A 25592-nucleotide genomic window follows, 5' to 3' on the forward strand; every position below is an offset into this window, starting at 1 on the left:
ACTGCAACCTATTCAATTCAATACAATACAATAGATCTTGAGTAAGAAAACTCAATGCAACACGTCATCGGTTGGTATTTCATTAGTCCAGAGATAACAAGACAGCAGATAGATAGGTACCACAAGAAGATACCAGTCTCAGTCGGCTTACTATCGGGAAAATCTCTTATCTTGAAGGAACTTGAGTGATTTTCCTGTTACTGTCAGTGGTATCAATGTTATCTAATTTCTCATCTCATGACTTGTGTTCTTGTGTATATGAATCTGTGTATTTCTGCATACTTGAGTGGCACAAAATGTACTTGAATGTCTCAAATTAGAGGAACCTGTTGTGATTATCTAATATAATACATAAGACTGTAACCAGTACCTAGGGTGTATTTCATTTCTCACAGAGGCATACGGAGGGGTTTGTAAACAAGATTTGTCTACTTCAAATATTTTTGGAGATTTGGGAACGTTAACTGATGATTGAAAGCATCTGTGCCTAAAAAGATTCCTCCACTAACACAATTTCGTAACTACTGTTTCAATATAGTTGCAATCAATTCCAACAGCTACAAAGGAAAAGTTTAAAAGTAGTCATTAAAAGGATATTCTACCTTTATTTTTTTACACAGCAGGAAAAGCCTGTAACATTCTTAATAACCAAGACCATTTAAAAAATCCCACACTATAATAGCGGACAACATTAATTTCACTTAATTACACCCCATAATCCTGTCCGCGTACAATGGCTTACGTAATAAATTAAAGTTCTAAACGAATTACCATTATCTCACGTCGGTTACCCTTTTATCACTCCATTGTTCAGATCTCGTTGTGGGGGTTTGTTAAGAGGTCAATAGTAACTTGGAGACTTTTAAATCTGGAAGTAGGTTACGATAAATCTCGTATAACTTGGAACTTGGATTATGATAACTGATGCATTAGCTTAACTCCATACACAATAAGCCCACTCTGAGGCTTAGGTGTTGGGGCAACTGCCCCAAAAGATGGGTTAAGCTTATACGAATCTACGAATGATATGTAACTGCATTTACAACACTGTAAAACTCGCGTTAAAGAGGTCAATAGTAACAGACTTTTAAATCTGGAAGTAGGTTCTAACTTGTAACTTAGCTGTTTATAATAACTGCATTTAGAATACTGTAAAACTCTATCAGTGTTGAACATGTTTTCAAAGTTTAATCAAAATTGGACCAAAAGTTCGGAAATTATGTATGTAGGTATGTTGGGATTAGGACAAACGGACAAACAATCGATAAAGAAAAAATCGTCAAGTTCTAACTTGGTCAAGCTTATAACTTCGTTCAATCATTTGTGGTAGGAACCTAGCAACCTACCAACCTACCACAGAGAAACGGAGACTGAGGAAAACGAGACCATCTGTCGAAAGCCCAGGCTGGGAGACATAGCATAGCCTGTATAAGTGTAGCGGGCTTTAGACTGCCTTTCTAGTCATGGCAGTTTGACAATGGCGTCATGGACTTCTGTTACATCATATTTTATACTTGCCATTAAGACTAGGTGACGTCATGGCTTCCTTTTTCGGAGTGGAAAAATTCCCCCAGTGTACATCATCAATATTTATGACCTACCAATGCCAAGTCTCATGGTGAGTCTGAGAGCATAGAGACCGTATATCATCGTTAAGATTAGATAGCCAATTACAAGTTTACTAATTAGGTAAAACAGAAGTTAAAGTGCTGTAAAGAAGGAAAAAATAGTAGCTATGTAAAGTAGCCACCTCACATAACCTCACCCAGTCTCCAGTCTGAGTTGGGTCCGGGAAAAGCCAGCAAGCTCCTTCGCAGGCAACACATTAATGTGTTTGTGCGCATATGTTTCTGCGCATTTCTTTCTGCTCCTCCGCAAGCGTGCTTGCATAATGTGTAGGTAGTAAGAAAGAGAGGGAACTGTAGCAACGGAGGTCTTATCGTCCCGAAATCGAAGAGAGAAGGAAGACAGGATAGGAGAGAGCCAGCCGTTCCGAGAACGAACCTTATCTACTTTTCATAAAGTTCGCCCTTACCCAGCCTGAGTGGAGCCGGGAAAAGTCAGCAGGACGCCATTGTCCATATGGTCACCCATGCGGATATTAACCACGCGGAACGTCGCTTAACTTTAGTGATCCGTTGGGAACTGGTAGGTATATTTAATCTGCTATCGCTGCTGGCCTTTGATATTGAAAAACCGACATCTCCACTAATACATTATGATTGTGTCGCACATTGCATACACAAATAGTTTTACGGCGTTCATACAAATGTTTTACCTAATAACACTAGTGCTCTGTTTCTGAAACCAACTTCCCTTTTTTCAACATTTTAACGTCGAAATGCGTCACCGACGGCTATTAATTAATAGCCATGGATTTCCTTTCCATGTAGCTATTTGGCGACATTTGCGCAATGCGCGAAGAATTTGCGTTTTAGGAAATAGGTACAGAGTGCGAATTTGCGAAGTGGAATACCATGGAGATGGAGCAGAGTGACCGAGAAAAATTACCGCGAGAAAACCTGGTTATGTAGGTTTTATTTCATTTTAAATTTACGGGGGCAACCCACATCTGAAGAAAAAAATCCTAGAACGTTTACCTACGTCAATGAGAGAAACAAATACCTATAGGTATTTTATAATATACATAAAAAAGATTCCAAGTTACCAAGGGATTTTCCTATTTTCTTAAAATAAATTTTACTCTTCATATTGCACTTTCCAGAGGTACACAAGAGGGCTGTCTGGAAAAAACTGACAAGAAAGAATAAGAAGATTGTACTTACCAGTAAATGTATAAGATGATACGGACATTATAATACAGAGCCCTGCACTCTCAATCAGAGATCTTGTTAATTAAACCAAAGTACATATTGTAGGTATAAATTAGTAACTAGTTTTCATTCACTTAAAGAAAACGAGGAAAAACTTAATCATCATGAACGCAAGTTTTACTAGGCATGTGCTACTATTTTTCCTAAAGAGAATAAGAGGTTTGATTTGGGAAAATATAACTGCGGAGGCGTTATCGTCCCGAAATCGAAGAGAAAAGGAAGACAGGATAGGAGAAAGTGTAGGATAAAATCCACCCCAAGCGGGAATCAAATCCGCGACCTAGGCAAGCACGCTAGAAACCAAGCTAACTAGGCTGTCTGAAAGCAACCAAGTAGATTGAACACTATCCAGTACAAGTCCTCACGATGGTTGACTGCGGTTCAGGACGAGCGAGCCAATTTAACATGGCTAGAGCACAGTGCAATAGTCCTAAACTAAAATGGACGCGGCACATCAGGGATCGGGAAGAGACCGCCTTAACATAATAATAATGGCTAGAGCTAGAGACCATCACCCCGGTGTATAGCAGATACAAAAAGACATCTTTTCTTTATTCTGCTATCGCCAATTCGGCGAAAGCAAAGGCCGCTACAACAACAACAACAACAACAACACTATCCACGTTCAGGATAAAATCCCCCCCGGGCGAGGCAGACGCGCTCTAAGCTGCCTAGGCTGGCGCGAAAATAAACTCACCACCGGAAAGTCTGGAATCTGCGCCCGCCACGCCTCGACAAAGTTGCAGCTAAAGTCCACGGTCTGGTTGTCGCCGCAGCTGTAGTCCGGATCCGCGGCATAGTTGGAGCAGTTTGCCGCGCCGTGGTTGACGACGCCGACCCTCATTTGGGGCGCGTACTTGAGGCACTCGTTGCTTTCGAACATGCACGCCACGCTCAGGCCTACTGAGAGTAGGATGAACATGCTGGAACGAAAAAGAAAGAACGGAAGAAGGGATAGAAATGGGAATAAAGAAAAAGAGGGTGGCCCTTCGACAACAAGCTACCCACCTCCTCACATAAACCTCACTCGTCAGCTCCCATGGCGTAGTGGTCACTGCGCTCGCCTTGCACGCGGGAGACCCGGGTTCGATTCCCGGCGGGGTCAAGAAATTAGTGATAAAAACACCTCCTCTCATCGCTCTAAGAGTCAATGTCATAAAACAGCAATACATGTACACTTGTGAAGAACAATCCTATTTTTTAGTCTTGTCATTTTCGTCAGTAAATTCCGCTCTTGGTCGTCTTTCGATAAATTAAGTAAGAAAATTTAGTCCTAAACTAAACGAGTGATAAAAACACCTCCTCTCATCACTCTAAGAGTCAATGTCATAAAACAGCAATACATGTACACTTGTGAAGAACAATCCTATTTTTTTAGTCTTGTCATTTTCGTCAGTAAATTCCGCTCTTGGTCGTCTTTCGATAAATTAAGTAAGAAAATTTAGTCCTAAACTAAACCTATTGTTATTCATTTGAAAATTGTTTTTAAATATGGTGAAAAATAGGTAGATTTCGTGTCTGTTGAATGTTATAAATTGAAAAGGACCGTGGATAAATAGGCAATTTATTAAAATTAAATTAAATTAAAAGCTTGTTATTATTTTAAAAAAAAATCGCTTTTTACTTCAATAACTTTTAAATCTTTAATAAAAATCACCACACACCTCGAAAATATCGATACCTATACCCACATACCTAGTACCTACAAAGGATAATACCGTATACAATTAAATGAATTAAGAATCAAACATTTGTTAACCAACCAGCTAACCATGACCACTCTTCTTCTGCTTCACAGTGACCGTACCAGCCCCAACCACAACCCCAGCCCCCGCACCAACCCCAGTCGTCACCTCATCCCCACCCCCCTCTGAGCCGCCCTCTCTCCCCCCGTCCCTACCAGTCCCCCCTCCCCTAGCCCGGCGGCCCCTCTGCCGCCCCACGCCACTAGTCAAACCGAATGTCCGCGTGCCGCCACGGATCTGCCGCAGTCGAAAACCTTGCCGCGGAATTACGTACGCGAGGCACACCATGCGGAAAAACAACGCATCTCCAGGTAATTAAACTTTTAATTCATAAAAGAGGGTAATGTGTAAGCGCTAGGTCGCGGGTTCGATTCCCGCCCGGGACGTAGTTTATCCTAAACAGATGACTCAGATAGCGTGATGAGTCTTCTAGAAGGCCAAAAAGTGTTCTCTTACTTTCCAATTTTTTCTTTTTTTCCACTTGATTCCACTTGATCAAAACGTATTAGGGCCACCTAATACGTTTTATAGACATTCTTATCCAACATATTGCACTTGTTCTTTGTTTTGATTTTAATTATTTGTTTAGGATTTTTGATTAAGGCTCTCTTCGATTTTGGGACTTCAAGAACTCAGCAGTTAGGAACAGTTCCCTCTATCAAACAACATCTTCTAACTTATTCTCTCCCCCCCCCACCCCAACTGTGAAGAGTATGTAAGTAACTGGTGTTCTTCTGTTCAAGATGAATCTTCTCAAACTCACGTCAGAATCTATCAGTATGTTATTCTATTCTATTCTACATGACCTCCTAACTTATTATATTCTATTCCAGGACACCACGCACCCAGTCAGATCCCCTGAACATGCCGGGTAGACTGGCAGAGTTGTCGGGAGCAGTCGAAACACATCAGTCACAACACCTGAGTCTAGCCATGGTCAAACGAGAACGAATACCGAGGTGAGTTAGAGCTAGAGTCCTGGGTTCGATCCTCTTAGGAGAAGTGAGGAAAAATAAAAAAAGATATCAAACTTTGAATTTACTTATATTCAACTCCTTTTTAATGTCAATTAACTTTCGTTCCCAATACCTCAAGGCACATTCTTTTACATAGCATGCCTATCCACGGAGGGAAAAATTCGGTTAGAAAATTTCTGTCTTGGCCCAGATTCAACCCAGCACCTCCAATTTGAGTCAGTCCCATGGAGGCCCTTTTTCTGAGTTTAATATATGATTTGTTTGCAAACACATCATATATATTTTTCAGATACACATCATATACCATTTATTAAGGCTAACTTTAACCCTGGAATCAACTAATTTCAATAAACCATTTACTATTTAGTTAACTTCTACTAATCTCTCCCCCCTCAGGTCAAGGTCGGACATCAGTAACGCGGGTTCCAACGAGAGTGGTTACTCCTCTTCCTCCCTCAATGTCTCCTCCCCCGCCTCCTCCCCTACCCGTACACCCGTGGATCTGAGCGAACGGGGAATCGAACCCGGCGACCCTCCGAACTACAGGACCCAGTGTGTGGAGACCCAGTGCAATCTGGGGGCCCGACCCCCACTTCAGTGTACTAGCCAGTCATATAAACCTGTACATAGGTAAGTCATATAAACCTGTACATAGGTAAGTCATATAAACCTGTACATAGGTAAGTCATATAAACCTGTACATAGGTCAGTCATATAAACCTGTACAAGTGTACATAGGTCAGTCATATAAACCTGTACATAGGTAAGTCGTATAAACCTGTACAAACTGTACATAGGTAAGTCATATAAACCTGTACATAGGTAAGTCATATAAACCTGTACATAGGTAAGTTCTCTTGGGGTTTGACGTCACTGTATGACCTCTAAGGTTTTTAGTGACGGGGGTTTCTAAGGTTCACCATTTGGTGACAGGTCTTTTTTTTAGGCTCTGTGCTGGTGCACTCCGCCTCGTGAGGACAATTGAGTAGCTACTTTAATCGAGCAGCGATCAGTGGGTGGCATTACAAGTCAAAGAAACGAGCGATGATAAATATGATGATTGAGTAAATGAAAGACTTGTACTACTGTGATACCCACAAAGTTGTGAAGAGGCTATTGCTTCACCACAAATAATTCATGATTTGATTTGATTGGTTTTGGTTTAAGTTCTCGTTGGCTTCTATTCTCTCATGCTAACCTCTGATTTTCACAGGCCTATCCCTCTCTCCCGGCTCGGCTCGTGTAGTGTAAGCGACGCTTCATCCCAAACAGACCTCACCTCATCGGGCCCCGCCTCTCTCTCCCCTCCCCCTCCTCCGGACCCCCTCTCCCCTCTCAGTCGACAGCTGGAGGAGGAGATCGAGTGCGACAAGTTGAGTCGAGACCTGGCCAGTGTGCTGCCGCCCAATGATAGACTGCATGGAATACTAGGTGAGTAAAGGAAATGGCCGCCTCTTTGGCTGAGTGGTCAAGAGCACTGACTCTCAACCTGGAGGTGCTGGGTTCGAATCCCAGAAAGGGCGGAAATTTTATGATGATAATTGCCGTCCTCAGATAGACATGGATGTAAAAGAATGTGCCTTTATTGGCGAAAGGTTTTTGAATGTGAGCTCTTTGCCCCAACACCTAAGCCTTGTGCGCGTACCACTTACCGAAAATAGTAAGTGATTATTCAGCCACGCTTGCTTGCCATTCAAAGTTCAAAGAACACAAGCAGATCGGCATACTTAATATGAGTTTACATGAAAAGATCCTAGGTCTCCTTTTGATAACCCTGTGATTTTCATTTTTGTTTGCAAGCAGCTCTAGATAACAAGGAAAAGTTCCAGAGTAAGTTTTTTTCGTCGATATATCGATATATCGATATATTACATCCCTAAAGCTTTCTAAAATTGTGTCCACACATAGTCAACGGGCTGGTGGACTATGTGAGGACACAACTTTAAAGCAAGATGTCCTGTTTAGTCTTTGAGTCAATTTGTATGTAGCCAGTGGCGATAGCACTTTCAATGCATCAGTCCTTTATGGATCACTGAAGTTAAGCAACGGTGGGCGTTCTTGGTATCCGGACAATCTGTGTGATTGTGTGCTGCTGGGTGAGGTTAATGTGAGTAGACGGGTAGTTTATCGCCGAATAGAGTATAGAACTCCTGTCACTAGAAACCTTAGCAGTTATATATACAGTAACGTTAAGCCCATAATAGAGCCGAAAACTGCCAAAAAAGAATCAATTTTTTCGGCCACCATCTCACTGACTCACCTAAGCGTACTACAGGTCCGATGGTCAGGCGGCAAATCTAACACCTCTTGCAATTCCTTCATCTTGGCTCTGAATTCTTCACTGGAGATACGATATAAACTGGCGTAGAACTGAAATGTCTCTGCTATGGTGAACTCATCAAACAATGCAGTCTCCTGAGGCATGAAACCGATCTAGAATAGAATAGAATATAAATTATTAATAATAATCCGAGCTTATTTATACTGCTCGCATAGGACTGAAAAGTCCCTTTACTCCAGCAGTAGGCTACTACTTTACTGTGGTCAAATTCTCAAATTAAATTGAGGATACAATTCCATACCTCGGCTGGGATTGAACCCACGCCCTCCTGTTTACCTGGCGATCGTCTTGACCACCGATCGTCTACACCACCGAGGCAGGTTCGCTCTACAACTACCGGCTTTGCTTTTTGCACGCAATGAGTGTACGTAAGTGCAACTTTTTGGAAGTGTACCTACCTACGCAATTACCATAATTTACCATTTTACCTACACTTTTTTGGAGTGTTCCCAATATCTAATTAGTACAACCTAATAGGTATACAACGACATTAAACAGAGAGAAGACTAGCGTCTGGCTGTGGGACTATAAACAGGGAGGAGAACAGCTAACCCTAACCAGCCTAGCTAGCTGGCAGCTCCTCAAAGGGTTCTCTCTGCTTTTAAAAGACCAAGTACAAGTCCTCACAATGGTTGACTGCGGTTCAGGACGAGCCAGCCAATTTAACATGGTCTCTGCTTTTAAAGACCAAGTACAAGCCCTCACGATGGTTGACTGCGGTTCAGGACGAGCCAGCCAAATTAACATGGCTAGAGCTAGAGACCATCACCCCGGTGTATAGCAGAACATCAGAAGAAGGTAAGTCAAAGACTGTCTAATTAGTTGAAGTTATCCTGGTTAATGATTAGCTGAATTTTAATCCAAAATTTTAAATCAACAAATCAGATTGATTCATCTTGTGGGTTTAACTTGAACCAAGTTTAAACTCCTAGTCATTAGGTATACTATAATAATAGTATGTCTAATCTACACCAAAAAGGTATTTAAAAACGCGTCATTAATGGCGTTATCTTTAGGATTTTTTGTCCAAAATACAATAATTGAATAATCTCAATTTGAAAAGATAGTTAGTGGCAGACGTTTTTGCAAAAATAATAGTACACTCATATGTCACAAACTTACTATTCTTGTTCCATAACGATGTCCCTTTCTCTTTCAGGCCGAACTGATGAGTCGGCTGGACTCGAAGCTAACCTTGCTTCGCTCGGTTCAAGTCGACCTCAACGAGGAGTCCCGAGGAAACGACCGTCTGGGGGAGGCCCTGGCCACACGCCTGGCCTCTGAGGCGCGGCCTGCTGAGACGGCCAAGTACAAGCTACATGTACAGGAGGTGGGCCATATAACGAGCCTGCTGTTGGGCCTGAGTGGACGGCTAGCCCGGGCAGAGAATGCACTCATTGGACTGAGAGAGGACCACTGTGATAGAGTGAGTATATTGTTTTTATTACAAAAATATTTTGAATAAGTACCATTAAACTATTGTACCTCTTTATGATTTTAGTAATTTTTCCTAAGGTTATAGGAAAGTTCTGAAAAGTATCGAGGTTCATGGAATAATGGTTCATAGCTGTTCCTTTCTTTGAAGTCTTTATCTACGAATACTAGGATAGAAACAGGTATTTCAAGAATTTCATAGTCAAATATCCTCCTATAAGTGGCGTTCACCCACGATGAACTCCCCATAATTCCCATGTGTCTGCACCAGAAGTTTACCTAGCTAATGGAGTCATGTCGATAAAGACAATATTTGTTTTGAGATTATAGAGAAAAGAGGTGATAAAACAACTCTAGTGATAAAGATTGCAACATCTTGATGGAGGACTTAGTAACTTTGTGAAATCCCATATGAATTGAGATGAAATAATCAATAATACTCTTCACTTGGATGGTAGGCTTGGTTTTATTTGACAGACATGTTTCGCCCGATGGGCATCATAGTATTACCTAGCGACGCGATGCCCCCTACTATCTTCAATTTTAGACTTTGAAAGGTCAGTGGCGTCTCATGACATTTTCAAAAGGGGAAATTGTTAACCTATTGTCCCAAAAAGTCTAGCCTTCGTCTCTTTTGGCCGGATGGACAATTTTTAACCCCCTTCCCCTCTTCCATGTTTTACAGAAAAGTCTCGAAGAGAAGCGTGATAAGTTGGCCAGCCAACTCGAAGAGGCCAAGGAACTCAAAGAGAACATCGACAGGCGAAGCACCAACGTAGCCACACTATTGAGGAAATACCTGTCCAGTGAAGAGTTCGCGGATTACAACCATTTCATCAACATGAAGGCCAAACTGTTAGTGGACGCGCGGGAGATAAGCGACAAGATTCAACTCGGCGAAGAACAACTGGCAGCGTTGCAGGAAACCATGGAAGGCGAATCGTGAGAACTGACAACACTGTGTGAAATGTCAACTGACAACGTCGATTGACATTTAACCAAGGGAGAATCGTTATATGAAATGCTGAATAGTGAGAATTGACAACATCACTAGACATATTTAGCTGATGGGGAATCATGATTTCTTTTTTTTTTTTTTTTTTTTTTTTTTTCACCTTATTACACGCTAAGGCAACAAGGAAATGTGTTGAAAATCATGAAAATGATGGTAAATGAAAATGCCCGATTTGTGAGAAATGACAACGTCACTGACAACCATGCAATCTGGCCACCTATATATGAATGAAATGCTTGCATATTGTAACAATATTTTGCTGAACATTAGGGAATTGCTTGACAATGTGTTATTTTTAGTTTGATAAAAACCGTTATAACTTCTTCAACAAACCCTTTTATATCTTTCTTTCAAAAAATTAAGTAATACCTACTCTAAATCTCTACCTATCTATTATACTATATACTTAGTACATAAGTAGGTAAATCTACTTAGATATTATTTTTATTACAGCCCATTACATTAATTATCTAGACTGAATGTTGTAGCTAAAGTTCAATACTTACATACTTATCCGGCATTACAATAAATGTTTTAAAGTTCGATTTAAATGGTTACGATCAGAGTAGGTACCTACCTACCTATTTCATTTAAATTCTCTTACTCATTTCAATTAAATTACTACTTACCATATCTCTCTACTTTACCGTAAAGTTAGCAATGTATTTATGGTCTTTAATACTTCTTGACTGCTTTGTGTGATATTGTGACCATAATTTTGTGATTTTGATAAGTTCCCTAAGAATCGAAACACGATTCCAAATAGAAGGGAGATGTGATCAAATAGAAGGAAGGTGGAAAACTCAAATCTCTTGAACCTTTGGCTCGCGAAATAAATGTCTTTCGGTGAAGACCAAAAGTTCAAGACGATTTGGTTTCCATAGGACAAAAAAATGTAATAGAAAATTTTAAAATTATATACCTAAGTGATTGGATAATAGTTTATTTATTAGGATTATTGACCAAGGCCCTCATAAAACAGAAGATATCATTCATATATTCATAACTCACTGAAGTCTGTGCCATTAATTAATTTCAATGTCGGATAAAAGTTTTCTTTTGGAACTTTTTTTCTACTCCTTGAACAAAAGTTCAAAAATTTCAAAAATAATATTATAAAAAAATCAAACTTGTTTTTGATCGACGAGATGAGTACCTACCTACTTTTTCCATGCTACCTATTAGATTCTGAATAACACTAGGAGAGAGATAGAATGGTTGAAAAAAAAAACTACATATTTGTAAAACGTAAATTTAATTATTTATTTCTTTATTTTACACATATTTACAGAGTTCAATAGATAGTTTTATAAACAAATCAACTTTCCGTTTTGACTTCTAATGTGTGCCATTCAAACTGAATTTCACCATAGCACCAGTTAAGCCCATTATTTCTTTGTCTTTGATCAAATTCAATTAGTATGTGCACCTATTCCACCTGGCATGGTACAGAACATGTTATTCGCAAGTAGTGAACTCCAGGGAAGCTTTGGAAGAAAATCAAAGAAACTGGATTTGAAAATATGAGTTACTGTTTCGGTTCTGGTCTCAAATCAGGTCCTATTCTATCCCTTGTGGTATCCAATCTGGTTCTATTCTGGTCTTATTCTGGCATGGACAATGCCGGAAAACCGTATGGACCAGTTTTCCTGTTTATCTCATGCCGGTTTGGTATGCCAAGGTTTGGTACTTTGGTGTGTCATGCTGGTCAATCTGGTATTTGCGAACCAGGATCAGGTCTTGTGCTCGTAAAATTGTACATCGTTTAGGTACACCTAAGTTGTTACTTAATTACCAAGGAAGTTCAAATGCCATATTGCCATGGCGCCATACTATTTTGCCATATTTTAGCAAAATTCGGAAAAATGCCATAAAAAGCCTAAAAAGGCTTATTTTGTCATGAAAAATGTCACAAAAAGCCCAAAAAGACTTAGTTTTTTTTTTTATTATTTTGCCATATTTTAAGCATTTTTGGGGAAAATATAATAATTAAGAATAGGCTTGCCAAATATCCAAAATTTCGATTCGGGACGCGAATCCGCGAACATAATTGCCAAATCCGCGAATATAATCGCAAAATCCGCGAACATAATCGCCAAATCCGCGAACATAATCGCCAAATCCGCGAACAATATCGCCAACTCCGCGAACATAATCGCGAAATCCGCGAACAAAATCACCAAATCCGCGAACATAATCGCAAAATCCGCGAACATAATCGCGAAATCCGTGATCAAATTTTATTTCCTAATGTCCGGGGCCATACTTGAAAGTTCTGAGACCCGGGCATGAGTAAAAAATAAATACCTAATTGTAGTTACAACCTCGAATAAATTTGATCAGTTTCAAAGGCGTAACTATCCTGCCTATACAAATCCTTCTTCAGCTGATCTTCCACTTTCCTTAAGCGTAAATTATTTACCACAATGGGTGCCTAATATAACGAATAGTGAAAATATCGAAAACAACGATAAATGTTTTCAGAACCCTTTTTTTTGGAGTGGAAAAATTCCCCCAGTGTACATCATCAATATTTATGAACTACCAATGCCATGTCTCATGGTGGGTCTGAGAGCATAGAGACCGTATATCATCGTCAAGATTGGATAGCCAATTACAAGTTTACTAAAAAACAGAAGTTAAAGTGCTGTAAAGAAGGAAAAAATAGTAGCTATGTAAAGTAGCCACCTCACATAACCTCACCCAATCTCCAGTCTGAGTTGGGTCCGGGAAAAGCCAGCAGCACGCGAATGCCCAAATAGTCACCTTCTCAGATAACAACCATGTGCAACATTGGTTAACTTCAGTGATCCATTGGTAACTAGAGCATTCGAAGTGTTACCGCCGGCTTAGTCCAGGAATGTACTTTAGTACTTGCCTAAGGTCTTATCGTCCCGAAAGCGAAGATAGAAGGAAGACAGTATAGGAGAAAGCCAGCCGTTCCGAGAACGAACCTTATTTGTTTAGAATAAAATCCGCCTCGGGCGGGAATCGAAAAGGCAGACGAGCGACCCTCCAAGCTAACCAGGCTGGACCTGGAACTTTGATTTTTTTTTTTTTTTTTTTTTTTTCTTTTTACAAATAAATATTGCAGAAAATTATTACAACAAAAGATAAACAAGAAAATAAAGAAGGATGGTATGTTCATTAATTTTCTTTGTGAAAAAAATATGTTAAGTGTAAGAGGATTCTTCTCTGAAATTAAATCCTGTGGTATATCCAGGGATAAATAATAGCTCGTGGGAGGTAATTATAAGGTTGGTGGTACGCCAGGACCTAGCTACTTACCAGTGACCCTAGAGGAGTTCAAGGCACACTCGTGACACTTTGCTTCGCTCGATCCGTAATTGAAATCAATTAACAATTAAATTTCGCCTTATCTGGAAGTGATCAATTAAAATGCGCGAGACGTCAGGTGTTCATTTGAATTGAATGGAATGTACACTTGTACAGCTAGAATAGCTGGAATGTATAGCTATAATAGCGAGAGAATTTGCTTCTAAAGGTTGGCTGGCATTCGTCAGGATAATACCTAATAATACCTTTGTTATACCTAGGTAATTGTTACATACTTACATAGCTACCTTTGTTACAAAAATATTTTGAATAAGTACCATTAAACTATTGTACCTCTTTATGATTTTAGTAATTTTTCCTAAGGTTATAGGAAAGTTCTGAAAAGTATCGAGGTTCATGGAATAATGGTTCATAGCTGTTCCTTTCTTTGAAGTCTTTATCTACGAATACTAGGATAGAAACAGGTATTTCAAGAATTTCATAGTCAAATATCCTCCTATAAGTGGCGTTCACCCACGATGAACTCCCCATAATTCCCATGTGTCTGCACCAGAAGTTTACCTAGCTAATGGAGTCATGTCGATAAAGACAATATTTGTTTTGAGATTATAGAGAAAAGAGGTGATAAAACAACTCTAGTGATAAAAACACCTCCTCTCATCGCTCTAAGAGTCAATGTCATAAAACAGCAATACATGTACACTTGTGAAGAACAATCCTATTTTTTAGTCTTGTCATTTTCGTCAGTAAATTCCGCTCTTGGTCGTCTTTCGATAAATTAAGTAAGAAAATTTAGTCCTAAACTAAACCTATTGTTATTCATTTGAAAATTGTTTTTAAATATGGTGAAAAATAGGTAGATTTCGTGTCTGTTGAATGTTATAAATTGAAAAGGACCGTGGATAAATAGGCAATTTATTAAAATTAAATTAAATTAAAAGCTTGTTATTATTTTAAAAAAAAATCGCTTTTTACTTCAATAACTTTTAAATCTTTAATAAAAATCACCACACACCTCGAAAAAATTGATACCTATACCCACATACCTACAAAGGATAATACCGTATACAATTAAATGAATTAAGAATCAAACATTTGTTAACCAACCAGCTAACCATGACCACTCTTCTTCTGCTTCACAGTGACCGTACCAGCCCCAACCACAACCCCAGCCCCCGCACCAACCCCAGTCGTCACCTCGTCCCCACCCCCCTCTGAGCCGCCCTCTCCCCCCGTCCCTACCAGTCCCCCCTCCCCTAGCCCGGCGGCCCCTCTGCCGCCCCCCGCCACTAGTCAAACCGATGTCCGCGTGCCGCCACGGATCTGCCGCAGTCGAAAACCTTGCCGCGGAATTACGTACGCGAGGCACACCATGCGGAAAAACAACGCATCTCCAGGTAATTAAACTTTTAATTCATAAAAGAGGGTAATGTGTAAGCGCTAGGTCGCGGGTTCGATTCCCGCCCGGGACGTAGTTTATCCTAAACAGATGACTCAGATAGCGTGATGAGTCTTCTAGAAGGCCAAAAAGTGTTCTCTTACTTTCCAATTTTTTCTTTTTTTCCACTTGATTCCACTTGATCAAAACGTATTAGGGCCACCTAATACGTTTTATAGACATTCTTATCCAACATATTGCACTTGTTCTTTGTTTTGATTTTAATTATTTGTTTAGAATTTTTGATTTCCGAAAAAAAGTGATTTTATTAAAAAAAAAAAAAAAAATCTCCGCTTTATAATAGGATAATGCTCTCTTCGATTTTGGGACTTCAAGAACTCAGCAGTTAGGAACAGTTCCCTCTATCAAACAGTACCTTCTAACTTATTCTATTCTATTATATTCTATTCCAGGACACCACGCACCCAGTCAGATCCCCTGAACATGCCGGGTAGACTGGCAGAGTTGTCGGGAGCAGTCGAAACACATCAGTCACAACACCTGAGTCTAGCCATGGTCAAACGAGAACGAATACCGAGGTGAGTTAGAGCTAGAGTTAGGAACAGTTCCCTCTATCAAACAACATCTTCTAACTTATTCTCTCCCCCCCCCACCCCAACTGTGAAGAGTATGTAAGTAACTGGTGTTCTTCTGTTCAAGATGAATCTTCTCAAACTCACGTCAGAATCTATCAGTATGTTATTCTATTCTATTCTACATGACCTCCTAACTTATTATATTCTATTCCAGGACACCACGCACCCAGTCAGATCCGCTGAACATGCCGGGTAGACTGGCAGAGTTATCGGGAGCAGTCGAAACACATCAGTCACAACACCTGAGTCTAGCCATGGTCAAACGAGAACGAATACCGAGGTGAGTTAGAGCTAGAGTCCTGGGTTCGATCCTCTTAGGAGAAGTGAGGAAAAATAAAAAAAGATATCAAACTTTGAATTTACTTATATTCAACTCCTTTTTAATGTCAATTAACTTTCGTTCCCAATACCTCAAGGCACATTCTTTTACATAGCATGCCTATCCACGGAGGGAAAAATTTGGTTAGAAAATTTCCGTCTTCGCCGAGATTCGACCCAGCACCTCCAAATTGAGTCAGTCCCATGGAGGCCCTATTTCTGAGTTTAATATATGATTTGTTTGCAAACACATCATATATCTTTCAGATACACATCATATACCATTTATTAAGGCTAACTTCAAAATTTCAACATCTTGATGGAGGACTTGGTAACTTTGTGAAATCCCATATGAATTGAGATGAAATAATCACTAATACTCATCACTTGGATGGTAGGCTTGGTTTTATTTGACAGACATGTTTCGCTCAATGGGCATCATAGCGACGCGATGCCCCCTACCCCTAGGCATCTTCAATTTTAGACTTTGAAAGTTTGAACGTATAATAGGTCAGTGGCTCAGTGGCGTCTCATGACATTTTCAAAAGGGCAGATGTAGTAGTGTTCCTGTAAATCATGGGAGAGGAGATCATGGGTTTAAAATTCGTACAGGAGGAAGAAAGGTAAGTCAAAGGAGTAGGTATTTATTAGGGCATTATTTATAGTTAAACTGGTGTTATAAGAAAAGTTACTTTGAACTCTACACAAGGTATGTAGGTATTACTTTGAACTTTTTGACTTGACTTGGATTCAAACCAGATCAGTTCACCGCGTCAACCATTAAATTAAACAAATATTATTATTACACCACTAGTTTATGTACAAGTACAACTTTGTACTTTTTCATAAGTACTCATTAGGGCATTATTTATAGTTAAACTGGTGTTATAAGAAAAGTAACTTTGAACTCTACACATAGGTATGTAGGTATTACTTTGATCTTTTTGACTTGCCTTGGATTCGAACCAGATCAGTCCACCGCGTCAACCATTAAATTAAACAAATATTATTATTACACCACTAGTTTATGTACAAGTACAACTTTGTACTTTTTCATAAGTACTTCTACCAAGTTCAAAGTCATGTTTTGACCGTGACGTTTGTAAAGGTAAACTTACTTTTGAGACAGCATAGTGTTCATAAAGTATTCCATGAGACCCTTCAGAAATTCTCTCTTCTTATGGCCTGGACATCCTGTAATAAAATAGAAAGCAAAAGAAAGACAGTTTAGATTTTACCTTTTGGTTTATTTAAACTGAGCACCTCCGTACATCATGGAGTTCATATTAAACTCCGTGACTTAAGTAAATAGGCAATTATTTATCACGGTCACGCTAGGTTTACAAGTCGGAGGTTCTTGGTTCAATTCTCTCTCTCTCCCTACCTCCCTGTTGATCTCTCATCATCATCATGGTATTAATGTTAATATTACTAACTTACCTTTCATGGGTCTTACAGGTACATGAGTGACGTCACACTTAGGGTTGCTGTCCTTAACAGAGGTCCCGGGGATGGGCTTCCCACTATATATGAATGAAATGTTGCATATTGTAACAATATTTTGCTGAACATTAGGGAATTGACAATGTGTTATTTTTAGTTTGATAAAAACCGTTATCACTTCTTCAACAAACCCTTTTATATCTTTCTTTCAAAAAATTAAGTAATACCTACTCTAAATCTCTACCTATCTATTATACTATATACTTAGTACATAAGTAGGTAAATCTACTTAGATATTATTTTTATTACAGCCCATTACATTAATTATCTAGACTGAATTTTGTAGATAAAGTTCAATACTTACATACTTATCCGGCATTGCAATAAATGTTTTAAAGTTCGATTCAAATGGTTACGAACAGAGTAGGTACCTACCTACCTATTTCATTTAAATTCTCTTACTCATTTCAATTAAATTACTACTTACCATATCTCTCTACTTTACCGTAGAGTTAACAATGTATTTATGGTCTTTAAGACTTCTTGACTGCTTTGTGTGATATTGTGACGATAATTTTGTGATTTTGATAAGTTCCCTAAGAATCGAAACACGATTCCAAATAGAAATGGGCTTCCCCGTGTCCTCTTCAACGCACCAGCAGTAACCTGTGAAGAAGCAGACCCAAATAGAGGACCCTGGAAACCTATCCGACATCCAAGGTAGAATAGAATAGAATATACCTTGTTTATCCTGCTCGAATGAGACTAAAAAGTCCCTTTACCCCAGCAGTCTAAACAAGGTCTCGTGTATTTTATGGGTTTAACATTTTACAATACAAAATTAATAAAGTAGACCTTGCTTGATTATAAAAAAAAAAGAAAAAAAATAATAATAATAATGAGAAGGAGAGATGAGAAATAAATTAGTGATGGAGGTGAGATGGATGCTATAGTGAGGTTTGAAGGGATGTACGGGGAGGACAGGTGGCCATGTCAGTTAAGTGTACACACACACACATACACACACACCACACACACAACGCAACACAAGGTAGATGAAAAGTCGGTGGGTAATTTATATCTGTTGTAGGTAGTTGTTTTTCCCATAGTGCATGTGCCAAAACTTCCAACAGGGAAAAGGTTGTCTAAGACGATTCTTTTTATTATGATTTCTACGTATTATGTAAGGCATACATACCTACCTACAGTAAAATTTCAAAAATTTGGGCCTTAGCTCATTCAGGATTAGGTACCTATCGTCTTCCAATCATGTATTTTCTGTTGGTTTTGGCACATCCACTACAGAGTTTTTATTACTTTCCCATCTTACCGGTTGAGTTATAACACTGGACTCGCTTGTATCTGCCATCCAAAGTACACTCTGGCACGTACATTTTGCCCAAACTATTTGGCACGGCTGAAAATTTCTGCTCATCCAGAACCGCCTTTCTGTCTGACAGACAGTCGTTCACTGAAACACACAGAAGGGTCAAAACTCAAAAGTTAAACTTTGAAGGTTGAAATAGTTCATTTGACTAAATCAGAAGTTAGTAAAATTATTATTGATAAAGGGAACTGGAACAACAGAGGTCTTATCGTCTCATAAAAATGAAGAGAGAAGAAATACGAGAAATTCAGCCTTTCCGAAACGGACCTCATTTGTTTATGATAAAAAAGTTCGCCCCGGGCCCGAATCGAACCCGCGACATAGCAAACTAGAATGTTACGCCTCTATTATGAAGGATAATGTAATATCTATGTAACTCTATGTATTACAGAAAATATGTATTACTATTACATAGGTACTTAACTTTATAATTTATAAGCCTCAGACTCTCAGTGTTCCTCAAACCTGGACACACCCTGCTTTTCTGAACAAGAGACAAGTTGGGTAGGATAAAAAAGTTCGCCCCGGGCCCGAATCGAACCCGCAACTTAGCAAACTAGAATGTTACGCCTCTATTATGAAGCATAATGTAATATCTACGTAACTCTATGTATTACAGAAAATATGTATTACATACTTAACTTTATAATTTATAAGCCTCAGACTCTCAGTGTTCCTCAAACCTGGACACACCCTGCTTTTCTGAACAAGAGACAAGTTGGTATCAGATCAGGATATCCACGGAATTACCTTCCTGTATCCCCATAGATTCCTCAAGTTAACCAACGTCGAAGATCATGGATATCTGAATAGGCAGATGTCTGAATACCGTACCTACTGCCGGATCATTGGCTAAATACAATATCTACAGTAGTTGGAGTAAGAGTTTCAAGTCAGGCTCGTAAGAACGTTACAATCCAGGAGCAGGGACTCAAGTGTGAAGAAATTATATGTAAGTATAATGGATATCCACGGAATTACTTTCCTGTATCCCCATAGATTTCTCAAGTTAAGCAATGTCGAAGATCATGGATATCTGAATAGGCAGATGTCTGAATACCGTACCTACTGCCGGGTCATTGGCTAAATACAGTATCTATACTTTTTTATAGCCATCCCTAAATGTTGAACAAATTACCTATTTATAGCTGCCCACAGGGTCAGTCCCAGCTTTACCCCCAATTATAATTATTATTGATTACTAAATTATTTTAGTGATTCTTTTTTAGATACTATACCTATTTTTGTAAATTGTTATTTCGAAAAGAAAGGAATATATTTTTTGTACATAATTTAAATAAATAAAAAATAAAACTGGTGCTCTATTGAAAGAACAATAAATCTGTACGTAGGTATTATGTTTTGAAACTCATGAAGTTTTCTAGATTAATCCAATATTGATTTCCAACAGTTAGTTAACAGAGACCACCAAATGCATATTTGGCAAGACACCATTCTAAAACGCCATATTTGGTCCACTTTCGAATAAGCGCCATATTTGGCGATCTCTGGTAAATAATAAATTATCATTAGGTATCATGAGATATTGTAACCCCCTTAATTTCTTGCCACTGCAAAGGTGTGAAAAGATATCACAATTAAGTTTCAAAAGAACATGGTTGCTTCAGACAAATAATACCTGCCACTCAGGCTCAGACAGTCTGAGACTCTGAGCGTGAGTGGCGGAAAAATCTGGAGACTTGGGTCTCTCAGATGGTCTGAAGCTTTTCCTGCACATAATTATGTTCCGACTGTGTGATAGACCGCTCTGAGCGTGAGTGCCTGGCATAAGACCACAAGATTATTCAGACATTTCAAATTGTAATTTTGGAGGACAGGGACGGTTGTAAGGGGAGGTTGGAGACCGTCGGGGGTATAACCCCTAAACCCTGTTACACACTGGAAAAATCTTGAGACTTGGGTCTCTCAGATGGTCTGAAGCTTTTCCTGCCACATATGTTCCGACTGTGTGATAGACCGCTCTGAGCGTGATTGCCTGGCATAAGACCACAAGATTATTCAGACATTTCAAATTGCAATTTTGGAGGACAGGGACGGTTGTAAGGGGAGGTTGGAGACCGTCGGGGGTATAACCCCTAAACCCTGTTACACACTCTACACATTTTCCAACCTGTGTCGATGTGTGCAGACAAATCGTAGTGTGTACCTGGGTGAAATAGATTTTCAATATTCAGTACACTTTCAACATACCTAATTATTTCAAAACTCCAAAATTCTCAAGGGATCAGTGGAGATGTCAAACCAAAATTATAGGCATAAAACGATAAACCATTAAAAAAAAGGCCCAGGTACTCTGCCATGTTTTCCATCGCCCATCACAAAACTCAAGATCTCAAATTTGACACCCGCTATCGTCTTATGTAAGGCAATCGGATACAGTAATATTGGAGTAAGAGTTTCAAGTCAGGATCGTAAGAACGTTACAATCCAGGAGCAGGGACTTAAACTAACGAAATTATAGGCATAAAACGATAAACCATTAAAAAAAAAGGCCGAGGTACTCTGCCATGTTTTCCATCGCCCATCACAAAACTCAAGATCTCAAATTTGACACCCGCTATCGTCTTATGTAAGGCAATCGGAGAGCCACACGTACAAGTAATGTTACATACAAGTGACATATTGATTTGCCACTCAGAGAGCACGAAGTGTAATTAGATAAACTTCCAACAATGCAGGATATGAAGCTTTTCTTGGGCTTCACTTGACCCCCCCCTGGAGGTCCAAACCTCGGAACTAAAGCATCAGTATTGGAGTAGTTCTAAAGCACATTATCTAATCAACTGTGAACCACACACTTGTGATTTCTAGAGGTTGAGACAGAGGCTCAGGTGTCTTGCAGGTTCACTTTGTTTTTTGACCACAAGACCTCTAAGATATGGTTAAGTGATTAATTTACCCCGATCGAAACCTGGAGGTCCAAAACTCGGAACTAAAGCATCAGTATTGGAGCAGTTCTAAAGCACATTATCTAATCAACTGTGAACCACACACTTGTGATTTCTAGAGGTTGAGACAGTGGCTCAGGTGTCTTGCAGGTTCACTTTGTTTTTTGACCACAAGACCTCTAAGATATGGTTAAGTGATTAATTTACCCCGATCGAAACCGCAAGATCGGTTAATTTTTAATTTTGTTTTCTTAATTGAGTTTAAATTGTGGATGTTTTTCTTTTATTTTTGGCGTGTGGTTGTTTTAATTTGAATTATAAGGAGAGAGGAGGGGTGGAAAAAATATTTTTTCCTTTTTTTTCGGAGCCAATTTTATCAAAAGGTGAGTAAATATTTTAGAGGTAAATTATTATTATTATCTATTATTTAATTACCTACTTATGTAAATAGTGGTAAATACCTTTTAATCTATATCTGAAAATGAGCAATGATTTTGAGAGTGCTGATCGCCTTTGTCCTAGGATGTCCATTACGTCCGTGAAGAGACAAAAACCTCCCCAATGAGGTTGGGTCAAAACGAGACTCCAAAATCACGAGAGAAAACAACTCCCTGGTAGTACCATCGGACCACAAGTGACTAATATTTAATAGCCAAAAGTTATTGAGTCCAAGGCCCCAGAGCTAAGTTATAGGCTCACTAGAACTAAGGTGGTGCCTCACATCCAAGAACCAAGGTAAAAAATTAGTGATAGACTCCCGAGACATCCAGCCCCACAAGATTCTAGCCGAAAGTCGTTCCCTATTTTCTCAGCTTAGCCGAAAGTCATATTGTTGAGGATAGCCAAAAGTTATTGAGTCCAAGGCCCCAGAGCTAAGTTATAGGCTCACTAGAACTAAGGTGGTGCCTCACACCCAAGAACCAAGGTTCAAAATTAAGTGACAGACTCCCGAGACATCCAGCCCCACAAGATTCTAGCCGAAAGTCGTTCCCTATTTTCTCAGCTTAGCCGAAAGTCATATTGTTGAGGAGGCCAAGGCCCACCCCGGGCTGTAGTGCCAATTGGTAAGGTAAGGTAAGCCGAAAGTCATACCCCATCATCCATCAGTCACAAAAGACACTATCCGAAAGTCGAATCCCATCAACCCCATAGACTTTATCGGAGGTCCAGCTCGTCCTGGTGCAGAATGATTAACAATCAGTACGATAACGAACAAACAAGTGACTCACGATAATTTATCATGGTACCTCTGTACCTGCTGTAATAATATGACATATGACTCATACTATGAATATCATGAATATCATGATTAGTTTTGTTGTATTTTGTTCACCTTGTTGTTTTTTTTTTTTTTTTTTTTTTTTTTTTTTTTTTTTGGTCCCTTTAAATTTTTTTTTAGTAAGCCCCTTCTCTTTTTTTTTTTTTTTTTTTTTTTTTTTTTGCGCTTTTTAACAATGTTTTATGAAAGCCCCTTGTTATGTTTCATGGAGAAGTAATGTTTTTCTAATACCTAATTTTCTAATAAGTCACATTGAATTGGTCAGACACATTTGGGCAGGTGTTTGAGCTACTAATCAATAGCAGTAATAGGGCTGGAAATAAGGGATAGTCCTAGTAGGTTTTAGGTTTATTGGTTACGAATTGTCTTCCACTTCTTGGTTTTTCGAACCCGTGGCCTAGCGCTTACAAGGCAGACGCGCTACCAACTAAGCTAACTAGGCTGGCGCGACAGATCTTTGAGTAGGTACGCCGATATTTCCTTAAATTTCACTCGTACAAGACTTGAAGTTTCGGAGACCTATTTATGTGTTTGTATAGAAAAAAAAAATCTGGTCTGGGGACTTTAAACAGGGAGAATACCAGCCTGAAATTCCCCTTGCTAGAGAAATAGCAAAAGGCGAAGAATAAGATAGAAAAAGATATGACTCAATATTCAAATTTATTTGTATAAAGATCTTCAATCTGGTCTGGGGACTTTAAACAGGGAGAATACCAGCCTGAAATTTCCCTTGCTAGAGAAATAGCAAAAGGCGAAGAATAAGATAGAAAAAGATATGACTCAATATTCAAATTTATTTGTATAAAGATCTTCAAACTTCAAACCTACCATGAATAATCTAAACAACCCAATCAAATGCGGAACCCCACATTCCCTTAGTGGTATCTTATAAGGATGTCATCCAGAAGTACTTCTAGCCTCAGGCCTCAGGGTCTTGGGTTTGCACCCCGGAACAAAACAAATAGCGCACATCTTACGAGGAGGAAGGATACCAGATAGGTATTCACTAAGTACTAAGCGTTTCCTAACCTAGCCAACTGTGGTGTTGCTCAGTTGCTACCAATGGGGACAATGTGACCTTTCCTTTTCAGGGATTCAAAAGATAAAATCCTGCCTCAATTTTCCGACTTTTCAACTGTTGTTCTGGTGGGGACGTTGGAAGATTATCGTAAGCACGCTTCCTATGCCACCTCCCTTTCGACAAATGTTCTCTTTATTCCAACCGATATTCGGGGCACCTTCGACAAAGGATATTTTGCGGGTAAGTCATTTTCAATTTTTCAATCGATAAAGCACTGAACAGTTTGATTCAATAGGAAGCAGATTCCAAAGAAACAAGTTAAGAAGGAAACCTCATTATTAATTTGTGAACTGAAGGTTAAATAGGTTAGGCCACTTGTCATTAGGTAATTAAAAGACGATGTCTTCGCTGATTTCAGTTCTGAGGAACGGAACATTCATAATTTCTACAGATTCCAAAGAAACAAGTTAAGAAGGAAACCTCATTATTAATTTGTGAACTGAAGGTCAAATAGGTTAGGCCACTTGTCATTAGGTAAGTAATTAAAAGACGATGTCTTCGCTGATTTCAGTTCTGAGGAACGGAACATTCATAATTTCTCCCTACCACTATGAAATGGACAAGAACGATCATATTGAACTACTTGGGAAGGATAACAGCGAACATCCTTTCATTCAAAAGCTGAATCAGAACTACGAATTCAACATCAACATGAAATTTGTTCAAAACTCGCTCAGAATTAATCGACGAATCGAACAGTTCAAGATGAAATACAACGAAGAGTGCGATGAAAAGGTGTTCAGGAACTGTACAGATCTGAAACCAATGCGTTCTGACGCAAGTGATGAAGATAGCCAACCTGGTACTATTAATGAATTCATCGACTCATTTCAAGTGGACAATACGGAAACAACCATCAAAAGATTGGCTATTAGAGTTAGCTACCGTTTAGTATGATCGTTATCTACATAGATTAGGTAGGTATACCTACTTGTTAAATAGGCACTAATCCGTTAGGTGCATAGAAATAGCACGAATAAGAAGGTGAATAATGTAATCTAATGAGAGATTATATTATGTAAGGCATACATACCTACCTACAGTAAAATTTCAAAAATTTGGGCCTTAACTCATTCAGGATTAGGTACCTATCGTCTTTCAATCATGTGTTTTCTGTTGGTTTTGGCACATCCACTACAGAGTTTTTATTACTTTCCCATCTTACCGGTTGAGTTATAACACTGGACTCGCTTGTATCTGCCATCCAAAGTACACTCTGGCACGTACATTTTGCCCAAACTATTTGGCACGGCTGAAAATTTCTGCTCATCCAGAACCGCCTTTCTGTCTGACAGACAGTCGTTCACTGAAACACACAGAAGGGTCAAAACTCAAAAGTTAAACTTTGAAGGTTGAAATAGTTCATTTGACTAAATCAGAAGTTAGTAAAATTATTATTGATAAAGGGAACTGGAACAACAGAGGTCTTATCGTCTCATAAAAATGAAGAGAGAAGAAATACGAGAAATTCAGCCTTTCCGAAACGGACCTCATTTGT

The 25592-nt window shown here is 39.1% G+C and overlaps 5 protein-coding genes and 1 long non-coding RNA gene across 6 annotated transcripts; 4 read left to right on the plus strand and 2 right to left on the minus strand.

Annotated features, from left to right (window-relative positions):
* Positions 1-3715: 3715 nt before the first annotated feature.
* LOC113471465 (classical arabinogalactan protein 9-like) lies at positions 3716-5441 on the plus strand. Its single transcript, XM_026830633.1, has 3 exons — positions 3716-3743; positions 4633-4890; positions 5413-5441. The coding sequence occupies exons 1-3, from the start codon at positions 3716-3718 to the stop codon at positions 5439-5441; spliced, it is 315 nt and encodes a 104-aa protein (XP_026686434.1).
* On the plus strand, positions 4689-10405 carry LOC103518994 (protein Shroom-like). Its single transcript, XM_026830634.1, has 8 exons — positions 4689-4890; positions 5413-5538; positions 5953-6186; positions 6770-6991; positions 7549-7652; positions 8682-8695; positions 9057-9323; positions 10017-10405. Exons 2-8 carry the CDS (start codon positions 5444-5446, stop codon positions 10275-10277), a joined length of 1197 nt encoding a protein of 398 aa, XP_026686435.1. The 5' UTR covers positions 4689-4890; positions 5413-5443; the 3' UTR covers positions 10278-10405.
* A 4004-nt stretch (positions 10406-14409) lies between these two features.
* LOC113471463 (4-O-methyl-glucuronoyl methylesterase 1-like) lies at positions 14410-15607 on the plus strand. Its single transcript, XM_026830632.1, has 3 exons — positions 14410-14425; positions 14786-15040; positions 15495-15607. Coding segments are annotated over exons 1-3 (285 nt in total). The 5' UTR covers positions 14410-14424; the 3' UTR covers positions 15524-15607.
* A 918-nt stretch (positions 15608-16525) lies between these two features.
* LOC103518996 (SPARC-related modular calcium-binding protein 2-like) lies at positions 16526-19112 on the minus strand. Its single transcript, XM_026830635.1, has 5 exons — positions 18769-19112; positions 18076-18104; positions 17436-17517; positions 17114-17189; positions 16526-16562 (listed from the first exon to the last, which is right to left on the minus strand). Exons 1-5 carry the CDS (start codon positions 18830-18832, stop codon positions 16526-16528), a joined length of 288 nt encoding a protein of 95 aa, XP_026686436.1. The 5' UTR covers positions 18833-19112.
* Positions 19113-21335: 2223 nt separating this feature from the next.
* On the minus strand, positions 21336-22005 carry LOC113471464. The gene is made up of 2 exons (XR_003394154.1): positions 21954-22005; positions 21336-21757 (listed from the first exon to the last, which is right to left on the minus strand). It is a non-coding gene; the product is annotated as an uncharacterized LOC113471464 (long non-coding RNA).
* A 1902-nt stretch (positions 22006-23907) lies between these two features.
* LOC103518997 lies at positions 23908-24991 on the plus strand. The gene is made up of 3 exons (XM_008484076.1): positions 23908-23936; positions 24105-24274; positions 24606-24991. The coding sequence occupies exons 1-3, from the start codon at positions 23908-23910 to the stop codon at positions 24989-24991; spliced, it is 585 nt and encodes a 194-aa protein (XP_008482298.1).
* The last annotated feature ends 601 nt before the right edge of the window (positions 24992-25592 follow it).

This window comes from Diaphorina citri, unplaced genomic scaffold, assembly GCF_000475195.1.
Source record: "Diaphorina citri unplaced genomic scaffold, Diaci psyllid genome assembly version 1.1 scaffold2474, whole genome shotgun sequence".
NCBI lineage: Eukaryota > Metazoa > Arthropoda > Insecta > Hemiptera > Psyllidae > Diaphorina > Diaphorina citri.

Bases quoted from the DNA above. Each gene is read 5' to 3' on its own strand.
- LOC103518997 (XM_008484076.1), top strand. From the start codon at position 23,908: ATGTCATCCAGAAGTACTTCTAGCCTCAG. The intron at 23,937-24,104 runs GCCTCAGGGTCT...TTTCCTTTTCAG, and splicing joins AGAAGTACTTCTAGCCTCAG to GGATTCAAAAGATAAAATCC. The intron at 24,275-24,605 runs GTAAGTCATTTT...CGCTGATTTCAG, and splicing joins CGACAAAGGATATTTTGCGG to TTCTGAGGAACGGAACATTC.
- LOC113471463 (XM_026830632.1), top strand. The intron at 15,041-15,494 runs GTAATTAAACTT...ATTCTATTCCAG, and splicing joins GAAAAACAACGCATCTCCAG to GACACCACGCACCCAGTCAG.
- LOC113471465 (XM_026830633.1), top strand. From the start codon at position 3,716: ATGCACGCCACGCTCAGGCCTACTGAGA. The intron at 3,744-4,632 runs GTAGGATGAACA...TCTGCTTCACAG, and splicing joins CACGCTCAGGCCTACTGAGA to TGACCGTACCAGCCCCAACC. The intron at 4,891-5,412 runs GTAATTAAACTT...ATTCTATTCCAG, and splicing joins GAAAAACAACGCATCTCCAG to GACACCACGCACCCAGTCAG.
- LOC103518994 (XM_026830634.1), top strand. From the start codon at position 5,444: ATGCCGGGTAGACTGGCAGAGTTGTCGGGAGCAGTCGAAACACATCAG. The intron at 6,187-6,769 runs GTAAGTCATATA...TGATTTTCACAG, and splicing joins TCATATAAACCTGTACATAG to GCCTATCCCTCTCTCCCGGC. The intron at 9,324-10,016 runs GTGAGTATATTG...CATGTTTTACAG, and splicing joins GAGAGGACCACTGTGATAGA to AAAAGTCTCGAAGAGAAGCG.
- LOC103518996 (XM_026830635.1), bottom strand. From the start codon at position 18,832: ATGTACGTGCCAGAGTGTACTTTGGATGGCAGATACAAGCGAGTCCAG. The intron at 17,518-18,075 runs GGGAAGCCCATT...TTCATATATAGT, and splicing joins GGTGCGTTGAAGAGGACACG to GGGAAGCCCATCCCCGGGAC. The intron at 17,190-17,435 runs GTAAGTTAGTAA...ATTTTATTACAG, and splicing joins ACCTGTAAGACCCATGAAAG to GATGTCCAGGCCATAAGAAG.